Genomic DNA, 23,965 nt, shown 5'->3' with positions numbered 1-23,965 from the left:
TCTGAAAACATCTGCATTATGGAATGGTGCTCGCAAGGGCACGCGTGCAGTCAATTGCTCCTTGCACCCACGGGAAGCCCGCCATCCTGGTAAACCCACATGCACGCTCATTCTTTTTCCCTGGTCCTCTAGAAGATAATGAAGTCCATTGTGTATGTGTATATAAATATATATAGCCTGTGTGACATCACAGATGGAGCGATGTGCTGCGAATTGTGAGATGCTGCATATGTCCTCTGATGCAGCCGGGAAGGAGCCGGAGGCATAGAAAGTGAGTGCCACCATGACCTTCACTGCGACAGGCAGCGCAATCCTGGTGCCAATGTGAGGCTTCAGTTCTGCCAGCAGGAGATGGCATATCTCTACCTGCTTTCGGAAGAGCAGCCTTCTGCCACACTGCTCCTCTGACAGATCCAGGTACAAGCATTGCTTCCGGTAAAGCCGTTTGGGGGGGGGGGGGGGGGGGATGGGGGGCGGCGGAGATATGTCCTCCTTCGGCTGCTGACATGGCCAACAGCCCTTTTCTGTTGACACCGCCTTGCTCGAGCATGTACAATGCAACGCTGGCAGCATAGTAATGCACCCATCAAAGTTTAGCAAATTACTTTTTCTATCACTGAACTGTTGTGTCTGCCGCTGCAAACTCGGAGGCTCACGCATCGTGCTCTGTGTAAACGTTGCAATGACTGACCTCCAAGGGAAGTGCTTCCTCATCCCTCTAAGTTGCCACCATTTAACGCCTCTGGAAGGCTGTACCGACTATTTTTTCCAGACGTGATTATTAGCGGTCGCTAAATGAGGCGGCCTCATCTAATTTACCGAACTGGGTGCAAGCGTTGTAACCAGGATGACGTCATGATCGGAGTGATCGTCAGCAGCCAGGTGATAGCGGTTTGCGCCCCTGGTAAACGTGCAACGAATTTTCCGTTGGGGTGCTAAAAGCTACGCTAAGCTCTAATGCTCGCATTAACGGCCCCTCTGGCCACTAACCGAGGCTATAGACAACTGAAAATCCAGCCTAGTCTGTTTTCTAATAATTGCATATTCATCTGTCCAAGGTTACATGCATTAATGGCCCTGAAATTCCAGCCTCCGCGGGTCCGTACGAAGTTTCTACAGACCCAGGAAGGCATGGGAAACGCCGGTTTTCAGCGCACAATGCGCATTTGCCGGGCAACATTGCAGTACTTACCCATATCTTGCCCGGCAAATGTCCTCAAAATTCTTGCGCCTGATAAAAGCAGGTGCATAGCCTACTTTTACAGGCGTAAGAGTTTAAAAACATACAAAAATATTAAATTAAATTTTAAAAAAACATTTTTTTTAAACCCTGCCCACTACATTACATTTATTTTTAACCACAATTTAAAAAAACTTTTTAAAATCTCGGGAAAAAAATTCAGATATTTATTACATTTAATTTCAATTCATGTTAATTGTGTGAGGTGTTTTTTTAATATTTTTATTACATGTATTTAGTGTTTGTTTTTTTTTCTCATCAATAGCAATGAGAACTCAGATACGGAGTTCCCATTGCTATTAATGAGAAAGCTGTGGAACACAGTACCCGATTGGCTAAGCAGTCACATGTGACTGCATCTTCTGCATTGGAACCTGGAGGACGGGAGGACGGGAGCGCACTTCGCAGCACGGGAAGAGAAGGGATCATAGGCTCCTCCCGAACCACCAGGTTCTTTCGTAGAAATGTTTCAGGTCGGAGGCAATTGCCCCGGGGGAAGCCTCCGACCACAATTTCAGAGCCAATATTTACAATATACTGCCCCACCAAAGTGCCTTCATCTTAATCATCTTTCTTACAGCCTGGATGTCCCCCAGAAGGGCTGTTCCACCCTTTCTTGTTCCTACCTGGTTTTCCTTTGACATGCTGATTGGAAGTTGGCTTCTCAACTGCTTTAGCTACTAATCCACCTCAAAACAAGAGCATATTAAAAATGGAATTTTAGTACAGACGTCTATTAAAGTATTGATCACATTACAAAGTTTCAAAATAAGATTTATTACAGGCTGGCATTTCATATTATAAATTACATGATACAAAGCTTCCAACATTCAACTATGTTTATACACAATGATGATTTAAATGCACTACCCCAAAATATATATTCCCATTAAAGGGAATCTAAATGTGCACAAAATATGCATCACATATATTATTTATTTTTATGTAACAAAATATATAACAGTGCTGTATATCAGAATAAAGTGAAACAGCTGAATAGGAAACCTTTCCCCAGCCCCACGTAGAATTTTTACCAATATATACATACAAGAAAATATCAGTGCAACACTGAAAACATAGTAACCAGAGATCCCTCAAAGATTTTTTTTTAAAGCTGGGTTTTCCTTCATGCGAAGATCAGCTTTATAAAAAGTAGTAACTTCTGTAATCCTAGTTCTATACAATAGTTTATAATTATTGCAGCAGATAGGTCTTATTTTAATTCTAAAACTAGTCTAATTGTAATAACAAATAAAGCCAATATAACAAACAGCAACATTCCATATTTCAAGTTTCTTTTTTCAATAATTTTTTAATCAGATTGTCCACATCACTATTATTTTTAGAAGCTAGTGACAAATGAAAAGTTTGATGAAATGTGGCTCAGGAAGAAAAGGTGAGCTAACGTGAAACCATGAATTAAGCTTCAAGTGTGTAGAAGCTGGTGAAGAGGATTATGTTGGGGTCATTGGAAATGATCAAGACTTTTTTTGACTTAATTAAAAATATATAGTCTGTAAGAAATTTAAGAAAAACAATTATTTGTGTATTTATATTGTTATTCACCAATGAATAGAAAAGGACTTGAGATATTTCAATAAAATAGCAAACATCAAAAGGAAACAGCGATTGGAGAAATGTGTTTTTGTTTTAAAATTGTGGGGTATTTTGAAGGAACATAGGGCATTTTCCACTGCTTATTAGGAAAATGGTAGCAGAGAAAGGCTTCATTTTTGGAGATCAAGTATAAAAGAACAATGTAAACAGATATTCTCTAAAATTCTGTGTAACTGCAATAGGTTCTGTATGCCTAGAAGAAAATTGATGTGGCTATATCAAAGAACTGGCAAATTTTATTGAACTGATTATATACATTATGCAATTCCAATATTTTATTTCAGCACATATGTATTTCAGACCAGAAAACCTCTTACATTGAGCAACCTTTCTTTCAGCTCAGTGTTTACCCTTAATGAGATTCAGACATATTTAACTAAAAGACCCGACAACACCCTATAAAGCTTTCAGTTTTGCAAATATACCAGTGTAGGGATTTGGTACCTATCCCTAGATAAACTAGGGTAAATCTTAACCTGTTCACACTCATACTTCAAAGGAACGGGGATGCTAGGGTGATGCAGAACAAAGCAATTCCCTTACAGAAATCTCGCACAGTAACAATTGTATCACAGGATCAAACTGGTTAAGGTCGTTCTTTCAGCTAAAAAAAGTGCGATTATATAATACAGACTGAAAAGAAAATCCCACACACTCAGGAGTGTCTGAAAACTATGAAGAAAAAAAATAAGGTTTACTTGGCAGCAGTCTTGGATTCTAACCCTTCACACCCATTTTCAAAACAAGGTTATTGTCAAGAAGTCACAAACTTTTCGTAAAAGTTATTGTAACCACTTGAAAATGCAACTGTGTACATGGTTAACTACCCAGAGACAATTAGGAGTGAATTTCCCCAATTCATTCAATTGTCTTGTTGCTCTATAATACACAAAAATTGTTCAGATGAATTGTGCAGGTACTTTGGTTTGAAAAAAGAGCAGAGTTATGAGCAATATTTTAAGAGCACTCAATACACTTACTTGAACATTGATTAGCATTGGTGTAGGTGATTCCCTGATTAGAATTTGAATAAGCAGAACGGTCAGTTGTTATGAGCTTCTTACTTATGTAGACAATCTACTGTGGTCAAAAACTGAGGCATCTCTTGAAAATTCCTCACATTTACAGTTAAGCTGTGTCCCAGAAACTTCTGAACAACAAATATATTGTTTTGTTATTTTTTCATGCATATGTTGTTCCCGTTAAAAATGAAAGCAATATAGTGCTTGCAATTGAACCATTTCCTGCCCCCTCCACAACCTGTAATTTCCTCCCACCCTCTGCTGCAGGTGACATAGTCCCATAGGCGTTATTAGCCCTCTGGTACCTCCACCAAGACACAGGCCACAAGAGGTACTGATGTCTAGCCCAATCAATCCTCATCAGCAATACACACACACACACACGCACGCACACACACGCACGCACGCACACACACGCACGCACACACACGCACGCACACACACGGAGGTCAGTCGCTGTACTCCATTGCCAGCTCAGCTCACACAGCACACATCAGGGATCTAACCTGGGATATTGTTGGTCTATTTGGAACCAAGCCTTACTACGTAGAACATTTAGCCAAAGAGCCATCGAAAAAATACCCATGCAAATACATTTCAATTGCATCAGGTTCTTTGATGCCCCAATTGATGGACAAATTCAAAGAACAAACCACTCCATTTTTTTAAATGGGTAATATGCCCAAAATCATCATTCAGTTCTTTGGTAAATAAGAAAAAAGCTATCTTGTATTTATAAAGCACCTTTAACATAGTAAAACATCCAGGAGTGTTATAAGACAAAAAAAAAATTGACAGATGAGGTGTGCAGGTACTTTGACCAAAATTAGACCAATAAACTATTGGCTATAACTTAAAAGTAGTATAAAGGGAAACTGCATTCATTATAAATTTTCAATACATAGCTATTCTGGTTACTGAAAAAAATAGCTTTAGATTGGCTACCAAGAATCACTTATTGTAGACTGAGCAACAGAAAATAAAATTAAGATCACGTTGGGATATCTTGTATTGTTCGGAATAATTATCAATAGTGCATGCAACTACTTTAAAAAGGCCTAATGCCCCATTTATTTAGATATAAAAATCTGCATGGAATCTTTCAGAAAAGAAAGTCTTAGTCAATGAAGTTGAAATAAATTATCTTGGTCAGTTTTACAGAAGATGTATAAAACATACTTTGTGGTTAGCATTTCTACTAGCACTGCTATTAAAACATAATCGCTGAAAACAAGAATACATTCCCCCAAGAGATATATATATTTATATAAAAATAATCTGTTTACTCAGATTAAGTAAATCTAGCTAAATTAGCTCAATTCAACAAACAATGTACAAGTCTTCTTTTTCATTAGAGCAAAGCTGGTATCCACATGTAAATTTCTGCGTCCAGAACCTCAGGCTGATGTGTTTTTTACCTGGTGGTAACAAAAAAACTACACTTCCGGCTACAAGAATATGCCAAATGCTGTGCGTGTAATAATAGTTCTCCTTTGTTTCCAGAAATCCATACACAGCAATGGCAATTAATGCTGAACCTATTCCTGGCAATAAGAAAAACACCCAGCGCTTCCATGTTGGAGGATAGCAATGCCGGCGTTTCACGCCACGATACACCTGAAAGGAGAAGAGAAAAAATATATATATTTTGCCTGTTGACTCGCTTTAAATTAAAAAGCTGTAAAAGGCTACAGATTTATTTCTTGCCTCACATAGTAAAACTTGTACCTGGATTCACCCAATAATACCAAAAAGTAAATTGTAACTGGTGGCCTCCCCCTTCCCTCAAGGACTCGAAAGAATAATTTATCACTTGCAGCCATTCAGTACCACAATGCAAAGATTTAAACAATAGAAACAATTTGCATTCAGTGCTTTTATTGTAGTAAAATGTCCAAATGTGCTTCAGAGAACAAAAATAAGCAGATGAGCCAAATGAGGAAAGATTAGAAGGGGTGATTAAAAGCAAAAAAGTGGGTTTTTACAGGAAGGTTTAAAGAGATAGTAGGGAAGCTATTATAGGTCAGCAAGGACAAGGATGGGCAAGCGCAAAATAGGATACAAGCAGTAGAATTTTATAAAAGCTGAAGTTTATAGAGGGTAAAAGTGAGCTGGGCAAAAGAATATTGGAATAGTTGTGTTTGGAGGTGGACAAAGGACGAGGATTTCAGAGTCTGACGGGCTGAGGTGGGGGCAGGAGCAAGCAATATTACAGAGACAGAAGTAATGGCTATGCAGAGGATACGAGGTCAATAACTCTGTTCAAGATTGAATAGGACGCTAAAGTTCCAAAGTTTGCTTCTGCCTGAGACAGCATTCAGGGAGAGGGATGGTGTTGGTGGAGAGGACAGTTTCATGAGGGTTTCAAAGAGATGGCTTAAATCTTCCCAGAGAAAATTACAGCTCATCCAAGTCCGGATGTTGGACAAGGAGTCTGATAGCAGTGAGGCAGTGCAGAGGTCAAGAAAGGTAGTGGATTTGTAAGGCTAGGTATAAACCACTCCTTCACCTCAACTTTTGCCACGTCCTCAAGAAAACCTTCATCTCCATTACAGCTGCTATCTTTGCTTCCTTCAGGGCCAGAATTTGAGTGCATCTAGTACACAACTGACTTAATCATCCTTTGCCAGATCTAACTTGACCACATCCAGCTGCACCGAGCGTCCCTCTCCCCTGCCAAATCCAACTACTGCTCTAGGATACAAGGATACAACGAAGTGGCCCAAGGTGGGCTTGTCAGTGATCAAGATGATGATGGTGTGATCACAGGAGATGATAAGGACAAGGGGTGGCTGTGAAATGGGTAGGAGAGCTTATGTGAAGGGAGCAGTTTAGGGAGAAGAGGAGAGCATTGAAGGGGATTTGAGATGGAGATTGAAATCACTCAGGCTGTGGAGTCACTCAATGTAGTCAGAGAGGAAAGCAGGAAGGATATCTCAGGGAGGAACCTGCAGTGGGGTGGTAAACAAGGATTTTAACAGAGAGGGGAAAGAAGTAGAACAGGGTGAAGTGCTTGAAGGAGGGCAAGGTGCCTGGGAAATGAGAGAAGATGCCAACATGTGACTTGAAGACAAGGGCCGCACACCATCACCCTTGCGGCTTGATCAGGGCAACTAGTGGAAAGTATAGGCTGGCAGAGTGCATTTAGTAAAGGGCAAGGTGTCACCACCCATAAGCCAAGTTTCAGAGTTAGGATTCCAATATAATCCAGAAAAGGTCATTTGGTGGCTGGGGGGGCGCAAGCGAGAAGAGAAATAGCCTGGTTGGTGAGATGGTAGACATTTGGGAGGGAAATGGTAGTGGGCAGTGATTGTTGACGCATCGACAAGAGTCCAGGGTACAGAAGTTATAGCTCAGAGTTCCATCTGTAGATGGTTTGAAATTTTTAAAAAGGTAAGATAGAAGTCAACTCAAAATGTTAGTAATTTATTGCATATTAATATGCAAGTTTATACTTACCCATGCAATTGCCATAATGGACAGGGCAACAAGGCATGGGCCCACTAAGTTCCAAAGACCACGACGGTCTAGTTGCACTGACATGGCAATCAATAAGGAGCCAAGAATAAAAAGTACCTTCAATAATGAAAACAATAAGTGTAGTGAGTTTCCTTTTTACAATAAAACATATCCAATACCAATATTAATACTATTCTAAACCAGTGATCTACCCTTTTGAAAAAATTCAGGATCAGTGTTTATTTTTGTTGCCCCAACGCCCTCGCACTTAAAATTCATGTCTGCTGCAGATACTGTCTCAGCTTGAATAGCATTAATTATTTCAGTAAGAGGTCAAAATCTATTACTTTTATGGGAGTGGCACTATTCTATATCTACTTGTAAAATAGAGTAACCCAGTTACGTGAAAATAGTATTCCCTTGGGATCTAAATTGGATATTCATGTCTTTTGCCTTGAGCGTCTTCAATCTCTCTGAAGGCAGACTAAACAAGTACTTGGTGAGATGTGGCCAGATACGTGTCAATAAGTTGCTTTTTTTGTTAAAAAGAAAGTAAGGTGAAGATACAGAATAGTAGTTACAATCAGACTAATTAAATTCAAGCCATACAACTTATTTCTTAATTTTACAAAATAAATACATACTCTTCTCCCTTCTCCCTCCTCCCCCTTGCCCTCCAAATCAGAGGGTCGTCTTAGTTGACTTAAATAACATGGATTCCAACTAACCTCCTGGCTCAAGGAAAGCACTCACAATTTCATTGAACCAACCCGACAGCTTTCACAGACTTCCTGTTTCAAAAGCCCAACACGCCGGTGTCTATTTCTATAAAATTCCTCCAGTTGTTTGTTCACAACCACAAAAGAAAGTTGTGCCAGACCCCTGGCTGAGCACCTGGGACTAGTCACTCAACAAATTGGTGTGAGTAGATTATTCATTACCAATAGAAGCTTAACAAACTGCTCATTATCCAACATCCATGGGAAAACAAACCCATCTTATGATTCTTTTTTTTTTTAATTCTTTTTTTTAATTCTTATGGTCTCAAAGACTCTTTAAAAAAAAACATGCGTGAATTAACGTGCGTTAGAACATTTTAATGGCAACTTCATAATTCATGACGTCACTGTTGAACAATGGTCAATAAATTCCCAAAACACCCTCTTTGAAAAAGAATTATTATACTTACATATTTAAAGAGAGATTTTAACCTCGCCATACACAGAATTGTAACCCACACAGATAGAACAGAGCCAAGGAAATCACAGTATTGAAGTGTATCATATTCCATAATGCAGAAGACAGCAATCCCTGGTTGATCACATGCATGGTAAAACTGTAAGGAATAATTTTTTAAATTGTCATTCAATATTTTCCAGACTAAACACACATTTTAAAATAGAGTTACTTCAAGAGGATAGTTTTTTTTTTTTTTTTTTAAAATGTGTTTATTTCAGGAGTCATGGAGCTTTGGTGCTTCTCCCTTAGGACAGAGCTTCACCTGCCTGAAGCTGGGCTTCAGCGGTGGGATGTGGGAGTAAGTGAATTGAACTGGATTTTGTTTTGGTTTTGTCGATTATATTTATAACAGCTGTAATTTTATATGAAAATGTGAATTTTAATGAAAAACAGGTACAGTAGCCTCATTAGTATGGTACTACACTTTAAACCCAGAAGTCACAAGTACAAATCCCACCATGACTAGTGTATGAAACTGAATTAATTAAATCTGGCCATTGGTGGGCTAGCACCAGATAATGATCTTGGAAACTGCTGGATTGTCATAAAAATTCAACTGGTTTGTTAATGTCTTTCAGGGAATAGAACCGGCTATTTCTACCTGGCCTGGCCCACGTGACTTCACACACTGCACAGTTGATCCTTAATGCCCGACATATGAACATATGAAAATGACAGACAGGAAAAGACTCACTGGTCCATCTAGCCTATACCATATGGTTGTGATGCCTAGTGAATATCAATGCAGACACCCTCCCATACTACAGGGTTGCTAACTCTGGTTTGACATAATCCCTGGAGATTTGATCATGTGACATTTGATCATAAACTCCACGGATTCAACAAAAACATAATTGATAAGTAATTCATTACATTTAACATTTTCATATAAATTTACAGCTGTTATAAATATAAATCGACAAAACCAAAACCATATCCAGTTCAATTCACTTACTCCCACATCCCACTGCTGAAGCCCAGCTTCAGGGAGGTGAAGCTCTGTCCTAAAGGAGAAGCACCAAAGCTCCATGACTCATGAAATAAATACATTAAATAACAGCGCACATCACAAACCGACATGAACTCGCTCTCCCCTCTCATCCCCCCCTCCCCCACATCAGTTGTAACCCTCTACCCACAGTTTGTGTTTCTTTTTCCAGTAGTTTGTGTTTGTCTGTCTCCGTCCCATGTTTGGTTCTCTATCCCTAGTTTGTGTTGTTCCCTCCCTCCGATCCTGTTACACTCTCCCTTCTTCCATTTGGGTTTCTCTTAATTGCCTTCCTTTCAAACTTTACAGAATCCCCTCCAGAAGTATTCATGGGAAAACTCCTGGGCAGCTTTTCGTATATGTGAAGTAACAGATATTGCCAGTGTTTTTAACAGGATATGACTGAAATCAAAGTAGATCTGAAGGTTACAAAAGACTGACCAATCCACAAAATACCATGTCATATGCTTCTAGCTTAAATCAGAAAGGGTTCTCAAGTTTCTCCTTCATACACTATTGGGGATGTAGCAGGAGCTGCTCCTTCTAATTAAGGTCCCGACAAGGGATGGGTTGAGATCAGGATTGCAAAGGCACAGTTAGAAAATAAATTATAGCAGCTAGATCAAGACCTCACGCAAATGAAAATTATGTAGGGCGTATTCTGGATTGAGTTTATTATTTGCAAGATAATCTGTTTTTATACAGCATTAACGCTTTAAAATAATGTTTTAGAAATTGACATATCAAATAAGGCATTAATAACACCCCGCATGACTCTCAGCTTCTGGTCGCTTGCCATTTTAATTCTCCACCCCACTCTGACCTCTCTCTCCTACACTGTTCCATTAAAGCGTGAGGAACAGCACCTCATTGTTCGATTAGGCACTTTACAACCTTCCGGACTTAACAGAGTTCAACAATTTCAGATCATAACAACCACTCCCATTTTTCCCAGTCAGCAGGTGCAGGCAATGATTCTGCTATAGCCATTTATACTAGATGCATCTTTAGTTTCTTTACCGCCCCTTTTGCCTTGCTGGTCCCTTTCATCACTCCTGCTTTCCACCCTACCACAGGCCTTCCCTTAAAACCTCCTACTAAAAGCCTGTTACATCTGTAACATTGTCCAGTTCTGACAAAAGGTCACCAACCTGAAACATTAGCTCAGTTTCTCTTTCCAGATGCTGCCTAACCTGCTGAGTATTCTCAGCATTTTCTGCTTATGCATCAGATTTCCAGCATCCGCCCCTGTATTTTGCATTTGTATTAATGATACCCTACGGCACAGACAAACAACTGCCTCAAAATTCTACTTGCTACACCAACATCACTTTCAAATCCCCAAGCTTTTCATTAACATTACATTGGTTTTATAATTATAGACTTGCTTTGAATTCAGAGCAGCTTCATTAACAGAAGCCTGAAAGTGTTTGCAACAGCCCAATAAACTTAGCTATACACATGAGGCAGAAGGGGAAGCTCTGGTCACATCATGCTTGACCCACATTGCATTTGATATGACAAAAGCAGGGGTAGGCAACTATTTGGGCTGGAGAGCCACTTAACAAGTTTTGGTGAGATGCAGAGGGCCACACACCAATGTTCCCCCCTAAGCTGCGCAGCCACACACCAATTGCAAGGTCCCGCACAGGCCACTCACCAGCTCCTGCCACTAGAAGAAATATTGCACAGCAAATTTAAGGGGATTGCACACGTTGGTGAGAGCAAAGTGTTAAATAGGTAAATTTGAAACAGGCCCAGTGTCAATCATTCCCACTTCTACACTCCCTATAATTTATAAACATAAATTCAGATAATAGTCAGATACTATCTTAAATGCACAAAATGTGGTGTAAAATAGTAAAATCTCCCATTACTAAATGAATGAAATGATTTGATTGATTGATCACTTGTTGTACTGAAAGTCTACATGGCTGTTTGGCAGAGTGGCTCGAGTCTGTGGGGCCTCCGACACGCGAGGTATTCTCTGTTTAGTGTGCTGAGTACGGGAGCTCGAGGTTTCGCAAGGCCTGAACTACAATTGCGTGCCATTACCTGGAGTCCTTGTACTCCAGGATCCAGTCCCATGTCTAAGATGGTGACGAGAACCCCCCCCGTTGTTTTCGCACTCTGGGTATAGGGAGAGGAAAGGCACACAGCGCTGTTCTCCTTCTTTGGTAGAAGCATCACCAAGATGAGCAGTCATGACTCAACTCAGACTAATGTGCGGCTCGAGCTCCAGCTCGGGTGCTATTTCTGCCCCGTCCAGCGGGCCAGCTAGAATGAGGTGGCAGGCCGCATTCTGCCCTCCACTGATCTAAAGTGATATTTTCAGAATTGACAATTGTGCTTCAAATCAGAAAGCAGAGTCATTATTCTAGGCAATATGCTTATTGATGAGTACTATTTTCTCAAAGGGCAAATGTCAGAAGCTGGTCTACTATAATCGTCTCACAGTAAAGGCAACCTTTAAACCAAATTATATTGAACAAGTCCATCAAATGGGAATTAAGATCTTATTAACAGTGAGGAACTCTAATGTTTTTCAGTTTACCGTTGAGAAAAACATGGTGAAGAGATACACAGAAGCCTCTACAAAGTAATAGCGATGTACAGCAATTATAATTGATGGGATGAACATGAGATTACTCAAGGTCAAGAAGAGTGCTGCCAGCAATTGTTGTCTGTATGACTGGGCACTGGTATCATCTGTACAGCTCCATCCATTCCACCCTAAGGAATTTACAAAGAAGAAAAAAAATGACTTTTTCAACTCAAAGGAAGCATAAAGCATTGGCAATCCACTAACAGAATACTTAAACAATATAGTGCTTATAGAAATATTAAAGTAGTGTGACTTCAGTTGAAGTTCCACAATTATAAATATAGACACACACATACACACACACAAACTGTTTAATGTTTTTGCATTACCATTTGCCTCTGCAGATTTAAATCTAGCATCAATAGCTACTCATACTCAAGTGCCTTTGCTGGTCAGTTACAATAGTCAGATATTCGTACATTGCTGGTGCAGTATGCATGATATATGATTCTGTATACATATATAGACAGAGCAACAGGCAGGCAGCCTGCCTTGGAAATCGATGTACATATGACTCGCGTTCATTGTTCGGGTGAAATTGTACTGGGAAATAGTTGCACTGTTGTAGCTTCCTGTTGCAGTTTGAAAGCACTTTGATCACCTTCACAACCCAAGCAGGGGAATGAATTTGAACAAAATAATAGAAATCATAGAAATTTATGGCATAGAAGGAGGCCATTTGGTCCATGTCTGCATGGGCCGAAAACAGTTACGCAGTCTAATCCCACTTTCCAGCTCTTGGTCCGTAGCCCTGTAGGTTACGGCACTTCAAGTGCATAGGCAAGTATTTTTTAAATGTGGCGAGGGTTTCTGCCTCTACCACCCTTTCAGGCAATAAGTTCCAGACCCCTACCACCCGCTGGGTGAAAACATTTCTCCTCAACTCCCTTCTAATCCTTCTACCAATTACTTTAAATCTATGCCCCCTGGTTATTGACATCTGCTAAGGGAAATAGGTCCTTCCTATCTACTCTATTAAGATCCTCATAATTTTATACATCTCAATTAAATCTCCCCTCAGCTTCCTCAGTTCCAAAGAAAAGATCCCCAAGCCGATCTAATTTTTCCTCATAGCTAAAATTCTCCAGGCCTGGCAACATCCTTGTACATCTCCTCTGCACCCTCTCTAGTGGATCATATCCTTCCTGCAATGTGGTGACCAGACCTGTACACTGTACTCTAGCAGTGGCCTAATTAGTGTTTTATACAGTTCTAGCATAACTTCCCTGCTCTTCCCAGCGAATAAAGGAACGCATCCCATATGCCTTCTTAACCAACTTATTTACCTGGCCTGTTACCTTCAGGGATCTGTGGACATGCACTCCAAAGTCCCATCTGTCCCTCTACACTTCAGTATCCTACCATTTATTGTGTATTCCCTTGCTCTATTTTCACCCCCCACCCCTCCTCAAATGCATTACCTAGAATTTGACTATACTTTGAATTCAAACTTCTAGTTAAGAGTCCAATATCACCACTAGAACTAAATTTAGCACTCCCCCACCTCCGCCCACCCCCATCCAAGATTCACTTTTCAAAATAACAAGCATAATTATCAAAGCAAGGAGCACACGCCCAAAAGTAGTTTCCTGTAATTTTTGGAAGGAAATCAGAAGTAAAATGTAATTAGAAATTTTGCACTGGTAAAAAGTGACTTCTCCAATTATATTCGCTGTCGATATCAACAAAGTCTGTACCTCTTTAAAAAGTTGAGTGCGAGAAGAGAACTGGGTGAGGGAATTTACAGGTAAGGAGTAACATTTTACTGGATTGAGGCACTTTGACCAGCATCTTGGACAGGGAACTTCTTGGTCACTATCTCCTTAACATAAGGTACAAATCCAGATCCTCATTAGATACCCAGTTACGATAAGACCATTACAAACTAAAATTCTAACACAGGGCAAAAGTGGAATAAAAATGAGATTGTGTAGAAAGTTTAAAGTCAGCATTTTGCAATGTACAATACAATATCAGTTCTAAGGGCCAGAGAAACTGTGATCTCCACCTTCAGAGGATGGTCATGAAACTACTGCTCTAAGGTGATAGCCAAAACATCTGCTTTTAACTACAAGAGCAGTGACCCATCCCCTCCTACTGTATAGTTGTACCTACCTGCTTTGCAAACACATGCAGCATAAAGATATCCATGAGTTCGAAGAAGCCTGCACTCTCCATATACACCACAATCCCCAATACAGGGGCTCAATATAGCTGATACAGTCATCTGAGCAGAAACCTTCCCGCAGGTCTGATTGCTAAAAGACAGAAAACTCTGATTAATATTTTCAGTTACTGTTGCAAGTACAAAATTTTTTTTTTTTCCCCTTTCAGTAGAAGTGGTAATTCGGGATAAAATTTCAGAAAGAGCAGCCATGAAGAACAGCAGGATTCGTGTTACTGTACCAAACAGGTTCATAAAAATGTTAAACCCAATATGGTACCAATGGTGTCCAAATTTGAAAGAAAGGATAGAGCACCAAGTCCCAGAATCATCCTCATCAGTTTTTATCTGAAAAGTTCCAATTCTGAACCTGCTAAATACAGTTTATTATCTACTCCCCTCAACATTTTAATGCTGAGTTCATGTGCCCTTCAGGCATTTCTCCAACGTAAAAGTTCAGGCCTGTAAGGCTCTCCTCTCAATTTAGAACCTGAAGTTTAAGAATCATCCAAGTTCATCTTCAATGAAGTTTGAAAGTTGGGTACCCAAAACTGTAAACAATACTCCAAAATGTGGACTCACCAGTGATCTATGCAAAGTTAGAATAACTTTCAACTTACTCACAATGCCCTGGGGATGGAATAGAGTATTTCATCAGTTATATGCTTAGAAATGTAGTGAATGATGAATAATCTCGCAACTTATTTTCTTTCTCCATACTTGCAAAAGCTTACTGTGTGTTTGTTCACTATTTAACGAGGAAGGAAACTTGGCAATTATATTAAAATGGACCTTTGAGTTTAAATATTAGTTGTGACGGTCAGATTAACTGCACAGATTAACTGCTGGGGATGTAGATCAGGAGTCAGATGAAGCATCAGTGTAACTGGGCTCAGACTCTTGGGGGTGTTCAGTAAAACAATCCTAGGAAACAAACACACATTAAGAATTTGAATTTCTTATCCTTTTGAGCTCTGCAGGAGCCAAGTTTCAAGAAGCCCTCTTTCAGGGGAACAATGGTTTAATCGACAGTTGAATTAATTGATTGGCCAATCACTGGACAGAAAAGGGAATGCTGGTCAAGCCTTCAATTTCCCGTCAATGGGTGGCCAAAAAGAAATACCTGTTCAAGATTAATTGGCAAGAACTTGTGTGAAAAGCAGGGAAATTAAGAATATGATAGCTAGATCTCAGTTAGTGAGAAAAAAGGGAGTACTTATCCTGCTAACTATAATAGTGCAGCATGCTTCGTTGTTTTGTCTGTTACAGGAAGCGTTGATGATGATGATAGGAGTTAAATAAGTCTGTATTTGCGGCTCTATTCAGCCACAAATAATAAACCAGGTTTCTTGATTTTACATAAACATGTTAGTGAGATGTCATCACACAGTCCACCTTTCAGGGGACTTGAGGAAGTACTCACGATGGTACATGCAAGAACCACAATATCCAATTCATATCACAGGAGTGTCTTGTAGTGCAACCTGGGGGTATGACAATTGTATGTCCAGATACTGGGCGGTGAAACTTAACTGCTGATTCAGACAGATATGGGTCTGCTTGCAGGAAAGAGGCATGAAGCTAACCAGAGAGAATATCCAATGTTGACCCAAAATTTGTAACCGGAATCTTTCATCCTGTTCCAATAATGCACTATATTTATCTACAGGCAACACTCGATTATCCGGGTCCCCCAGGGATTGGGCTATGCCGGGTAAACGATTTCTCCATTGGAGCGATTAACATTATAAAAAGTTAAAACCCGATGCCTTCCCGGGCCGAAATTTTAAATCCCGTTACAATAGTTTCCCGTTGGATCCGTGTGCGGATAATCGAGCATTAAAATCCATCTACCATTGCTCCAAATGATTTTGAACACCGTTTACCTCCCTTATATTTTTCAGTAGTGTTTGCTGTCTAGTCGTCACAAGACAAGACAAGTGGTGTTAATAGCAATAACTACACATCCACTACACCACGGACACATCATCTTGCCATTTTGGTTTTGTGTCCTCCTCTAGTTGCATGATTAAAATTGAAGTGTTAATATAAACTATGATTCAGCATACTAAATGTAAGAACTACACCCCTTAATTTTGGGATTCTCCATCATTTAGAGACCACCAACTTATAGAACCATCTTCATTAGCCCTCTCTCAATCCTAAACTTTGCAATGAAAATCTGTCTGAAGTAAGTTCTTAACCTTAAGTATGCAGAGTTAAAATAGCTCATTTCCACTTGTATTCAAATGCCCTTGATATGCATCCTAGTTGTTTTGCTAAGATGTCTAAAAACAAAGACAGCTGCATGTTCAGGTCAATAAAATATCCAAAGAACACAGGTGTTCTGGCAAATGTTTACTGCTCAACTAATCCCACCGGAACAGATGAACTAGTTCCCATTTACACCTCGGTTTCTTTCCTTGTCCAGTCACCATCGCCTTCCACCTTGCACCATCATCACTTTTGTAATTTAATCTCTCCTTCCTTCCACCCTTCCCTTTTGTTCTTTCATCCTCCCTCTTTCCCTACCTCTGCACTTGCTTAAAACCTTTTCCATTTCGAACTTTTTCTCTTCAGACGAAGGGTCATTGATCTGAAACGTTAACTGTTTCTCTCTCCACAGATGCTGCCTGACCTGTTGAGTATTTCCAGCATTTTCTGTTTTTATTTCAGGTTAACTAGTCATTCATTTGACTTGCTGCTTCTGGGACAAGCTGTGCACAAATTGGCTGCTACGCTTGCCTATAACAATGACTACATTTCAAAATTCATTGAATTAAGTGCTTTGAAGTCCTAAGGACATGAGAGGCCCTATATAAATGCAAGTGTATTTTTTGAATAGCCTGTTGACAAGAAAAAAAAAATCACATCCAAATCATTCTGCTTCTCAACCTTTGCCGATGCATAGGATGCATACCAAGAGCATTTGAATATAAGAACATAAGAAATAGGAGCAGGAATTGACCACCTGGCCCCTCGAGCCTGCTCCACCATTTAATATCATGGCTGATCTGATCATGGACTCAGCTCCACTTCCCTGCCCGCTCCTCATAACCCTTTACTCCCTTATCACTCAAAAATCTGTCTATTTCTGCCTTAAATATATTCAGTGACCCAGCCTCCACAGCTCTCTGGGGCAGAGAATTCCATAGATTTACAACCCTCAGATGAAATTCCTCCTCATCTCAGTTTTAAATGGGCTGCCCCCTATTCTATGTTCCCTAGTTTTAGATTCTCAAGTGGAAATATCCTCTCTGCATCCACCTGGTGGAGCCCCCTCATTATCTTATATGTTTTCACAAGATCACCTCATTCTTCTGAACTCCAATGAGTATAGAGCCCAACCTATCTTCATAAGTCAACCCTCTCATCTCCAGAATCAACCTAGTGAACCTTCTCTGAACAGCCTCCAATGCATGTATATCCTTCCTTAAATATGGTGACCAAAAATGTACACAGTACTCTAGGTGTGGCCTCACCAATACCCTGAACAGTTGTAGCAGGACTTTTCTGCTTTTATACTCTAACCCTCTTGCAATAAAGGCCAACATTCCATTTACCTTACAGATTACTTGCTGTACTAACTTATTAACTGTTGGTGTTTCTTGCACAAGGACCCCCAGGTCCCTCTGTACTGCAGCACTTTGCAGTTTTTCTCCATTTAAATTATAATTTGCTTTTCTATTTTTTCTGCCAAAGTAGATAACCTCACATTTTTCCACATTATACTCCATCTGCCAAATTTTTGCCCACTCACTTAGCCTGTTTATATCCCTTTGCAAATGTTTGTGTCCTCCTCACAATTTGCTTTCCCACCCATCTTTGTATCAGCAGCAAACTTGGCTACATTACACTCGGTCCCTTCATCCAAGTCATTAATATAGACTGTAAATAGTTGAAGACCCAGCACGTGGAAACGAGTAAATCATTCATGTATTAAATTTCATTTGCCATTCCTAAAAGTGTAAATAATGCAATGATATCAGCCTTGGCACAATGTTAGCATACAAACCTCAAGTCAGAAGGTTGTAAATTCAAGCCCCACTGCAAAGACCTGAGCATATAATCTAGGCTGATATGTCAATGCAGCACTGAAGAAGTGCTGCACTATCGGAGGGGTTGTCTTTTGGATGAGATACTAAACAGAAGCTCTGGCCTCAGATAAATGGGCCGTAAAAGATCCCATGGTACTATTTGAAGAGCAGGGGAGATGTCCTAGCCAACATTCACTTCTCAACCAACACCAAAAACAGATTACCTAATAAATGTATTTCATTGCTGTTTGTCGGACAAACTGCCCTGCTGCTGCGTGCAAATTGGCGGTCACATTTCCCTACATTACAACAGTAACTGCACTTCAAAAGTATTTCATTAGCTGTAAAGCACTTTGGGACATCATACGGTCATGAAATTGAAACTATATAAATGCAACTTTGCTCTTTTACTCAATGATGGCAGGAATTTTGTAAAATATTTGTACATTTTTTAGACAAACTTTATTCAACTTACCTTTGAATGTCTGAACACATTAAAATAAACATACACAGCATTTGGTTACTGTACTACTATGTGCATTGGTTTATTAAGTGAATTAAAGACTATTTGATTTCACGATCAACAATGGCCTCACCTATTGGAGCACAGGATTTGTAAGGTGAGGTACCAACGGTCCGTCTCTGGGTAAGGAACATGAAGGGATGTTGATAATATCGAAGAATTCATTTTAAGCAAGTATCCCCAAGATAAAGCTTTGAAAAGAAAAACACATTATAAAAGCATACAATGCATAAATAGAAGAAATGTAGTCTTAAATATATAGATTTAAACAATCCAAAATCATGGGTTAGACCCAGAGAATTTTGCCTTAAGAAATTATACTTTTCAAAAAATGAGCATTCTTCCACATTTGCTTGATCTTCACACATACAAGTAAGATTATATAAAAGTAATGTAGAAACGGAGATCTTTAAGATCTACATTTTTAGGCTGGCTCAGAGCACTGCATTCCCAAAGCACTCATCACTCAGCTATCAAATTGCTAATATTTTGTGAAAACATCCCAACTGCTCCAGGTAGTCACTGCATGACTAGATTAGCTCCACTTTTAAATAGGAATATCACGGAAAGAAGTGAGAAATTGGGAAAAATCATGTTCAAGTAATCAAAGAGGATATTAAAAAGGGGTCAGATGGAGGTGTACGGGGATCCTTTAAAGTCAATCTAGGCAACAAGTTACTAAAGCTGCCCAACTTAAATTCTCCGACACATTTTATGGTCTTCTATAGTGAAGGAGTGAATTAAAACTTTCTGCCGAGCCTGTTGAAATATATATCTAGTCTAAAATCCTGCTAGCCTGATAAGATTCCAGGGCCTGGATTCTCGGATGAGCAGGCATCATACTCATTGAAAGAAGGTATATGTAAAGTCGGTAACATAACCCCAATGGAGTCCTACTTCCAGTACCTGACAGAGATCTAAGAGGGATCCTAGCACTACCCTGAATTTAATTTCAAGTGAGATATTCCACCCGTAGAACATAAAAACTAAGCTAAAACTGGCCGCAGAATAATTGCTTCAATCAATGATAAACTCTGGCTGTTGGCAATATCAGGGAGATTGGTGCCATCAGAGGGATTATGGCAGCAAAATCACCTATCTTTTGAGGAAGGTTTTACACAACTGAAGAGCCAGATAGATTTTCCTCCTGATGCAGAGCTCCATACACTGGGAATGCACATCAGGAATACACCCCACGATTTTCTGTCCATTCATTTGTAAAGATCAAAAGATGAAAATGTAACTCACAATGCTTAGTTGCACAATTTGCCTCTAAAAGGCGGCGGGACAACATATGCTGTTGAAAACTAAATTCAAAGATATTCCAAATTAATTGGAGACAAAAAAGATGAAAAAATGATTATAAAGAAATGCAAAAAATAAAGCAAATGCCTTTAAAACCTAAATTCTGCACAAGCAGCGCCAAGATTAGAGGAGCACTCATTGTGATTTACAAAAGAATACAACATAGATGCAACTATCTGAAAGCAGATGTAAACCGGACAATAGATTTACAGAATTTTCATACAGTCTCATTCATTTGAAGATAGATTTTCAATTAAAGTCAAATGCACAATAAATCTGATGAATTACTGCAAATTCAAACTTGAAATATGAAATTGCATTAGATAATCTCTAGAGTTTCATGCATTTGTGAACTAATGTGTTACCTTCTCTGCAGGTCATGGAATTGACATTTAGGGACATCACAGGGGACCCAGCACTTAAACAGGCAAACACCGTTGCATTTTCATTGGATAGTGAAGTCTAAAAGATTGAAAACAATTTTCTTACTCATTCCTCAATAACAAACCTTTTTCTTCTATACAGAACAAAATACTAACATATTTGGGAATGTGTTCTCGTACATTCAGATTCTAACTACAGAACAAGACTGATCTCAAGTGCAAAGGATAGGAGAATGAACTAGAAGGCAGTTAGTAAAAGGATGTCACTGACATATGAAATTATTCAAAAAGGTAGGCAAGAAAACTCATTACTTGGAAATTGAAAAACAGTGGAATACAGCCATTAAAAAGACATTGATGCAAACGTTATCAGTAAGTCCAACTTTAAATCTACAGATTGAATGAGCTGGATACAGCAGCTCAAGGATGTGATCTGGGGAAGACGTCTCACAACAAATACCTTATTTAACTGTAAATTCAACATGATGGTTCCACCATTATCCCGTCCTGTATTCAAGTTCAGCAGAAGAATTATTGGGTATTCAGAGGTGACAGATATATCTGGTCCATTCAAAACAAAAAATCTCACAGAAGCAACATCCATAACTTCTCGAAGAACAGGTTGATTTTGAAAACACAATTTCGTATTGTAAACTCCTTCAGTTTTATTTGGCTTTATGTTTACTCCCAGCAGTCCCACATTCTTCATTGTTGTACCATTGCTCAACTGAGTGAAGTTATTAAACAAAGTAGGATGGTATCCAGTATCGATAGGTACACATACTGCAAGAGATAAAACATTCGAAGGTTGTTACCTCACTATCTTGAATAATACAAACATTAAATCTGAACAATTTTCATAGTTTGTTTTGAAAATAGAACTAGCAAAAAAAAGTTCTTTATACAGGCCACAAGAGGATGGCTCACAACTAGAACATCCGCAGTTAGTTCAACAACAATGTAATGCAAAAGCAAAGTGAGGATCAACTGGTTGATTAAAAGATAAGAGTAATCAATTCCTCTCAAGTGCAAGGAGGTTATTGGCAGGTGCTCAAACTTTATTTAATAAAAGGTTAGTAAAGAGGAATGATGTTGCTCCAAAATATTGCACCACAAAGTGGTAGAATATCAGTTCTCACCCACAGTTCCTGAAAGTTCCTCAGCTCAGTTGCATCACTGCAGGATGTACCGAATGACATCCACATAGCTCCTCACAAAGACACAAAAGCTAAATTTTTAAGACCAAAGCCATAATTTTCATCCCACTCCCCAACCACAAATTCCATACCCTTTCCAATGATTCCATCTCTTCCCTGGCAATCATCTCAGATGAAACCAAACCGTTTCCAACGTCTGCATTCCCAGTTGAGCACACTCTTCATCACAAAAAACACCTACTCTCATTCGTAGTATCGTCTGCCTCCACCCCCGCCCATCTGCTGATGAAACTCTCATCAATGCCTTTCATTACCTCTGGATTAAACTATTCCAATGCTCTCTTGGACAATCCTCCATTCTCTGTAAAGTTCAGCATATCTAATACTGTGGTGCCCTTATCCTAACTTGCACCTAGTCCTGCTCACCCATCATTGTTGTCCCCCAATATCTCCAATTTAAAATTGTCATCCTTATGTTTGTATCCTTTAATGGGTTCACTTCTTTTACATCTCTATAGCCTCCACCAGCCCTACAATGGCCCCCACATAGCACCAGGACTCTTCATTTCACCAATTCTGGCCTCATGTATCCCTCCAGTCACCCCACCATTGCTGGCTGTGCCTTCAGCCGAATAGGCCTCACCCTCAAACTCCCTCCCCAAACTCTGCTGTATCTGCATCTCCCTCTCATCTATAAAATCCACCTCTGGTAGATTTGGGTCACCCTGTCTAATATCTCCTTTTACTGAGCATACATTTTTCTCCAATTAAACCGCTGTGAAATGCCTATATTAAAGGCACTATATAAAATGCTAGGTGTTATATATTCAAAATACAGTTGTTGGGGACCAAATGATGCAGTTGGTTAGATACTGGTCTTGCACATCTGTAATTAGATTTCAAATCCAACCGAAACTTATGCTGGCTGTAAAAGTCCAATGTGAATTGAATTTAGGCACTTTCAATACACAGTAGATGATACTTTTCAGAGGTTGGACTGAGGCACAGTGTTGGTATAGAGTAAAAGGACCTTTATTCAAGATTAATTGTGCCACATATTATCTGGAAGTGCAGAATGGAGTATTCAATTCCCTTTTACAGGTACTAGCATTCCGCACCTCAACACAGAATTCATTAAAAACAGAACACACCTGTTAAATAAGCTTGAATGTTAAAGGAGATGATCCACTCAGTGTTCGTACTTTCAACAGTGACTTGCAACCATTTCATCCATGGCGGAGAGTCCAGTATTTTTCTGCATACTACACTTTCATTGCAATTTACAATCTTCAAGTGAGAGTTAGGTAATGCATTTGATCCTATTAATAGACGGACAGGACAAGCCTCCACTGCTCGGTTGTTGACAGCGCAGTTTTTAAGCTGAATAACCAGTTCCACAGTATGTTCGGGAATAAAAATTCTGAGGAGAGCCAAAGCAGATTTTGTATTTGTGTACAACTTAATAAGTTTTAAACAATCTTTCTAAGGATGCGAGCCAGGACTTACTTCAAGTGTGCAAACTGATCAATGGGAGAAAGAGTCAGCTTAAGTGAAGTGTTTGGTTCAAGAATAGGCACATTAATCAATCGCTGAACAAACATCTGAGGTTGAAATATGTAGGAGCATTTAGATGAGAAGCCCTGTGGGGAAAATCAAATGCATATACCCGTAAATCTGATGTACTCAAGTGTCAATAATTGCATGCATGCTAACGGATGCAGTAGTGTTGGTGTTAGGTTACTGAGCTAGTAACCCAGAGGCTTGGACTAACAAACCAGAGAATATGGGTGCAAATCCCACAATGGCAGTTTGAAAATTAAAATTGTTGAAAAAAAAACCTGGAAATAAAAAAGGAAATCTTTAAAAAGTGACTACAAAACTGTCGGAGTTCCTTTAGTTAAGTATATCCACTGGTCTGGCCCATGTGCAATTCCAGTCCCACATCAATGTGGTTAACTCTCAACTGCCCTCTGAAGTGGCCAAGCAAACAACTACAAATATGTAGGCCCACCACTACCTTTTCAGGGCAACAAGGGATGGACAATAAATGCTGATCCTGCCAGCGATGCCTATATCCAATGAATGAAAATAATTGTATATGCCAATAATTTTTTCCATATTCATTGGCCCAGCATGACAGTTTTTTTGGAAAACTAGAAAGAATGGTGTTATACAGAGTCAGCAAATATATTTTGGTGGTCAGAAAGTTAGACCAACACAAAATGG

At 39.5% G+C, this 23,965-nt stretch overlaps 1 protein-coding gene across 1 annotated transcript in view; it reads right to left on the bottom strand.

Annotated features, from left to right (window-relative positions):
- Positions 1-2,029: 2,029 nt before the first annotated feature.
- Positions 2,030-23,965, bottom strand: part of pgap6 (post-glycosylphosphatidylinositol attachment to proteins 6) — a 33,694-nt gene continuing 11,758 nt past the window's right edge. Inside the window, exons 4-13 of the mRNA XM_070900902.1 lie at positions 23,246-23,379; positions 22,891-23,159; positions 21,043-21,365; positions 20,565-20,661; positions 18,968-19,085; positions 14,286-14,428; positions 12,120-12,298; positions 8,528-8,674; positions 7,339-7,455; positions 2,030-5,496 (exon numbers count right to left, since the gene is read on the bottom strand). Coding sequence (XP_070757003.1) covers positions 5,200-5,496; positions 7,339-7,455; positions 8,528-8,674; positions 12,120-12,298; positions 14,286-14,428; positions 18,968-19,085; positions 20,565-20,661; positions 21,043-21,365; positions 22,891-23,159; positions 23,246-23,379 — 1,824 coding nt within the window. The 3' untranslated portion in view covers positions 2,030-5,199. The remainder of the gene's footprint in view (positions 5,497-7,338; positions 7,456-8,527; positions 8,675-12,119; positions 12,299-14,285; positions 14,429-18,967; positions 19,086-20,564; positions 20,662-21,042; positions 21,366-22,890; positions 23,160-23,245; positions 23,380-23,965) is intronic.

The sequence above is a fragment of the Pristiophorus japonicus genome, chromosome 15 (genome assembly GCF_044704955.1).
Source record: "Pristiophorus japonicus isolate sPriJap1 chromosome 15, sPriJap1.hap1, whole genome shotgun sequence".
NCBI classification, from domain to species: Eukaryota; Metazoa; Chordata; class Chondrichthyes; family Pristiophoridae; genus Pristiophorus; species Pristiophorus japonicus.
Note: the sequence above shows the minus strand (reverse complement) of the source record. Positions and strands in the feature narration are given on the sequence as shown.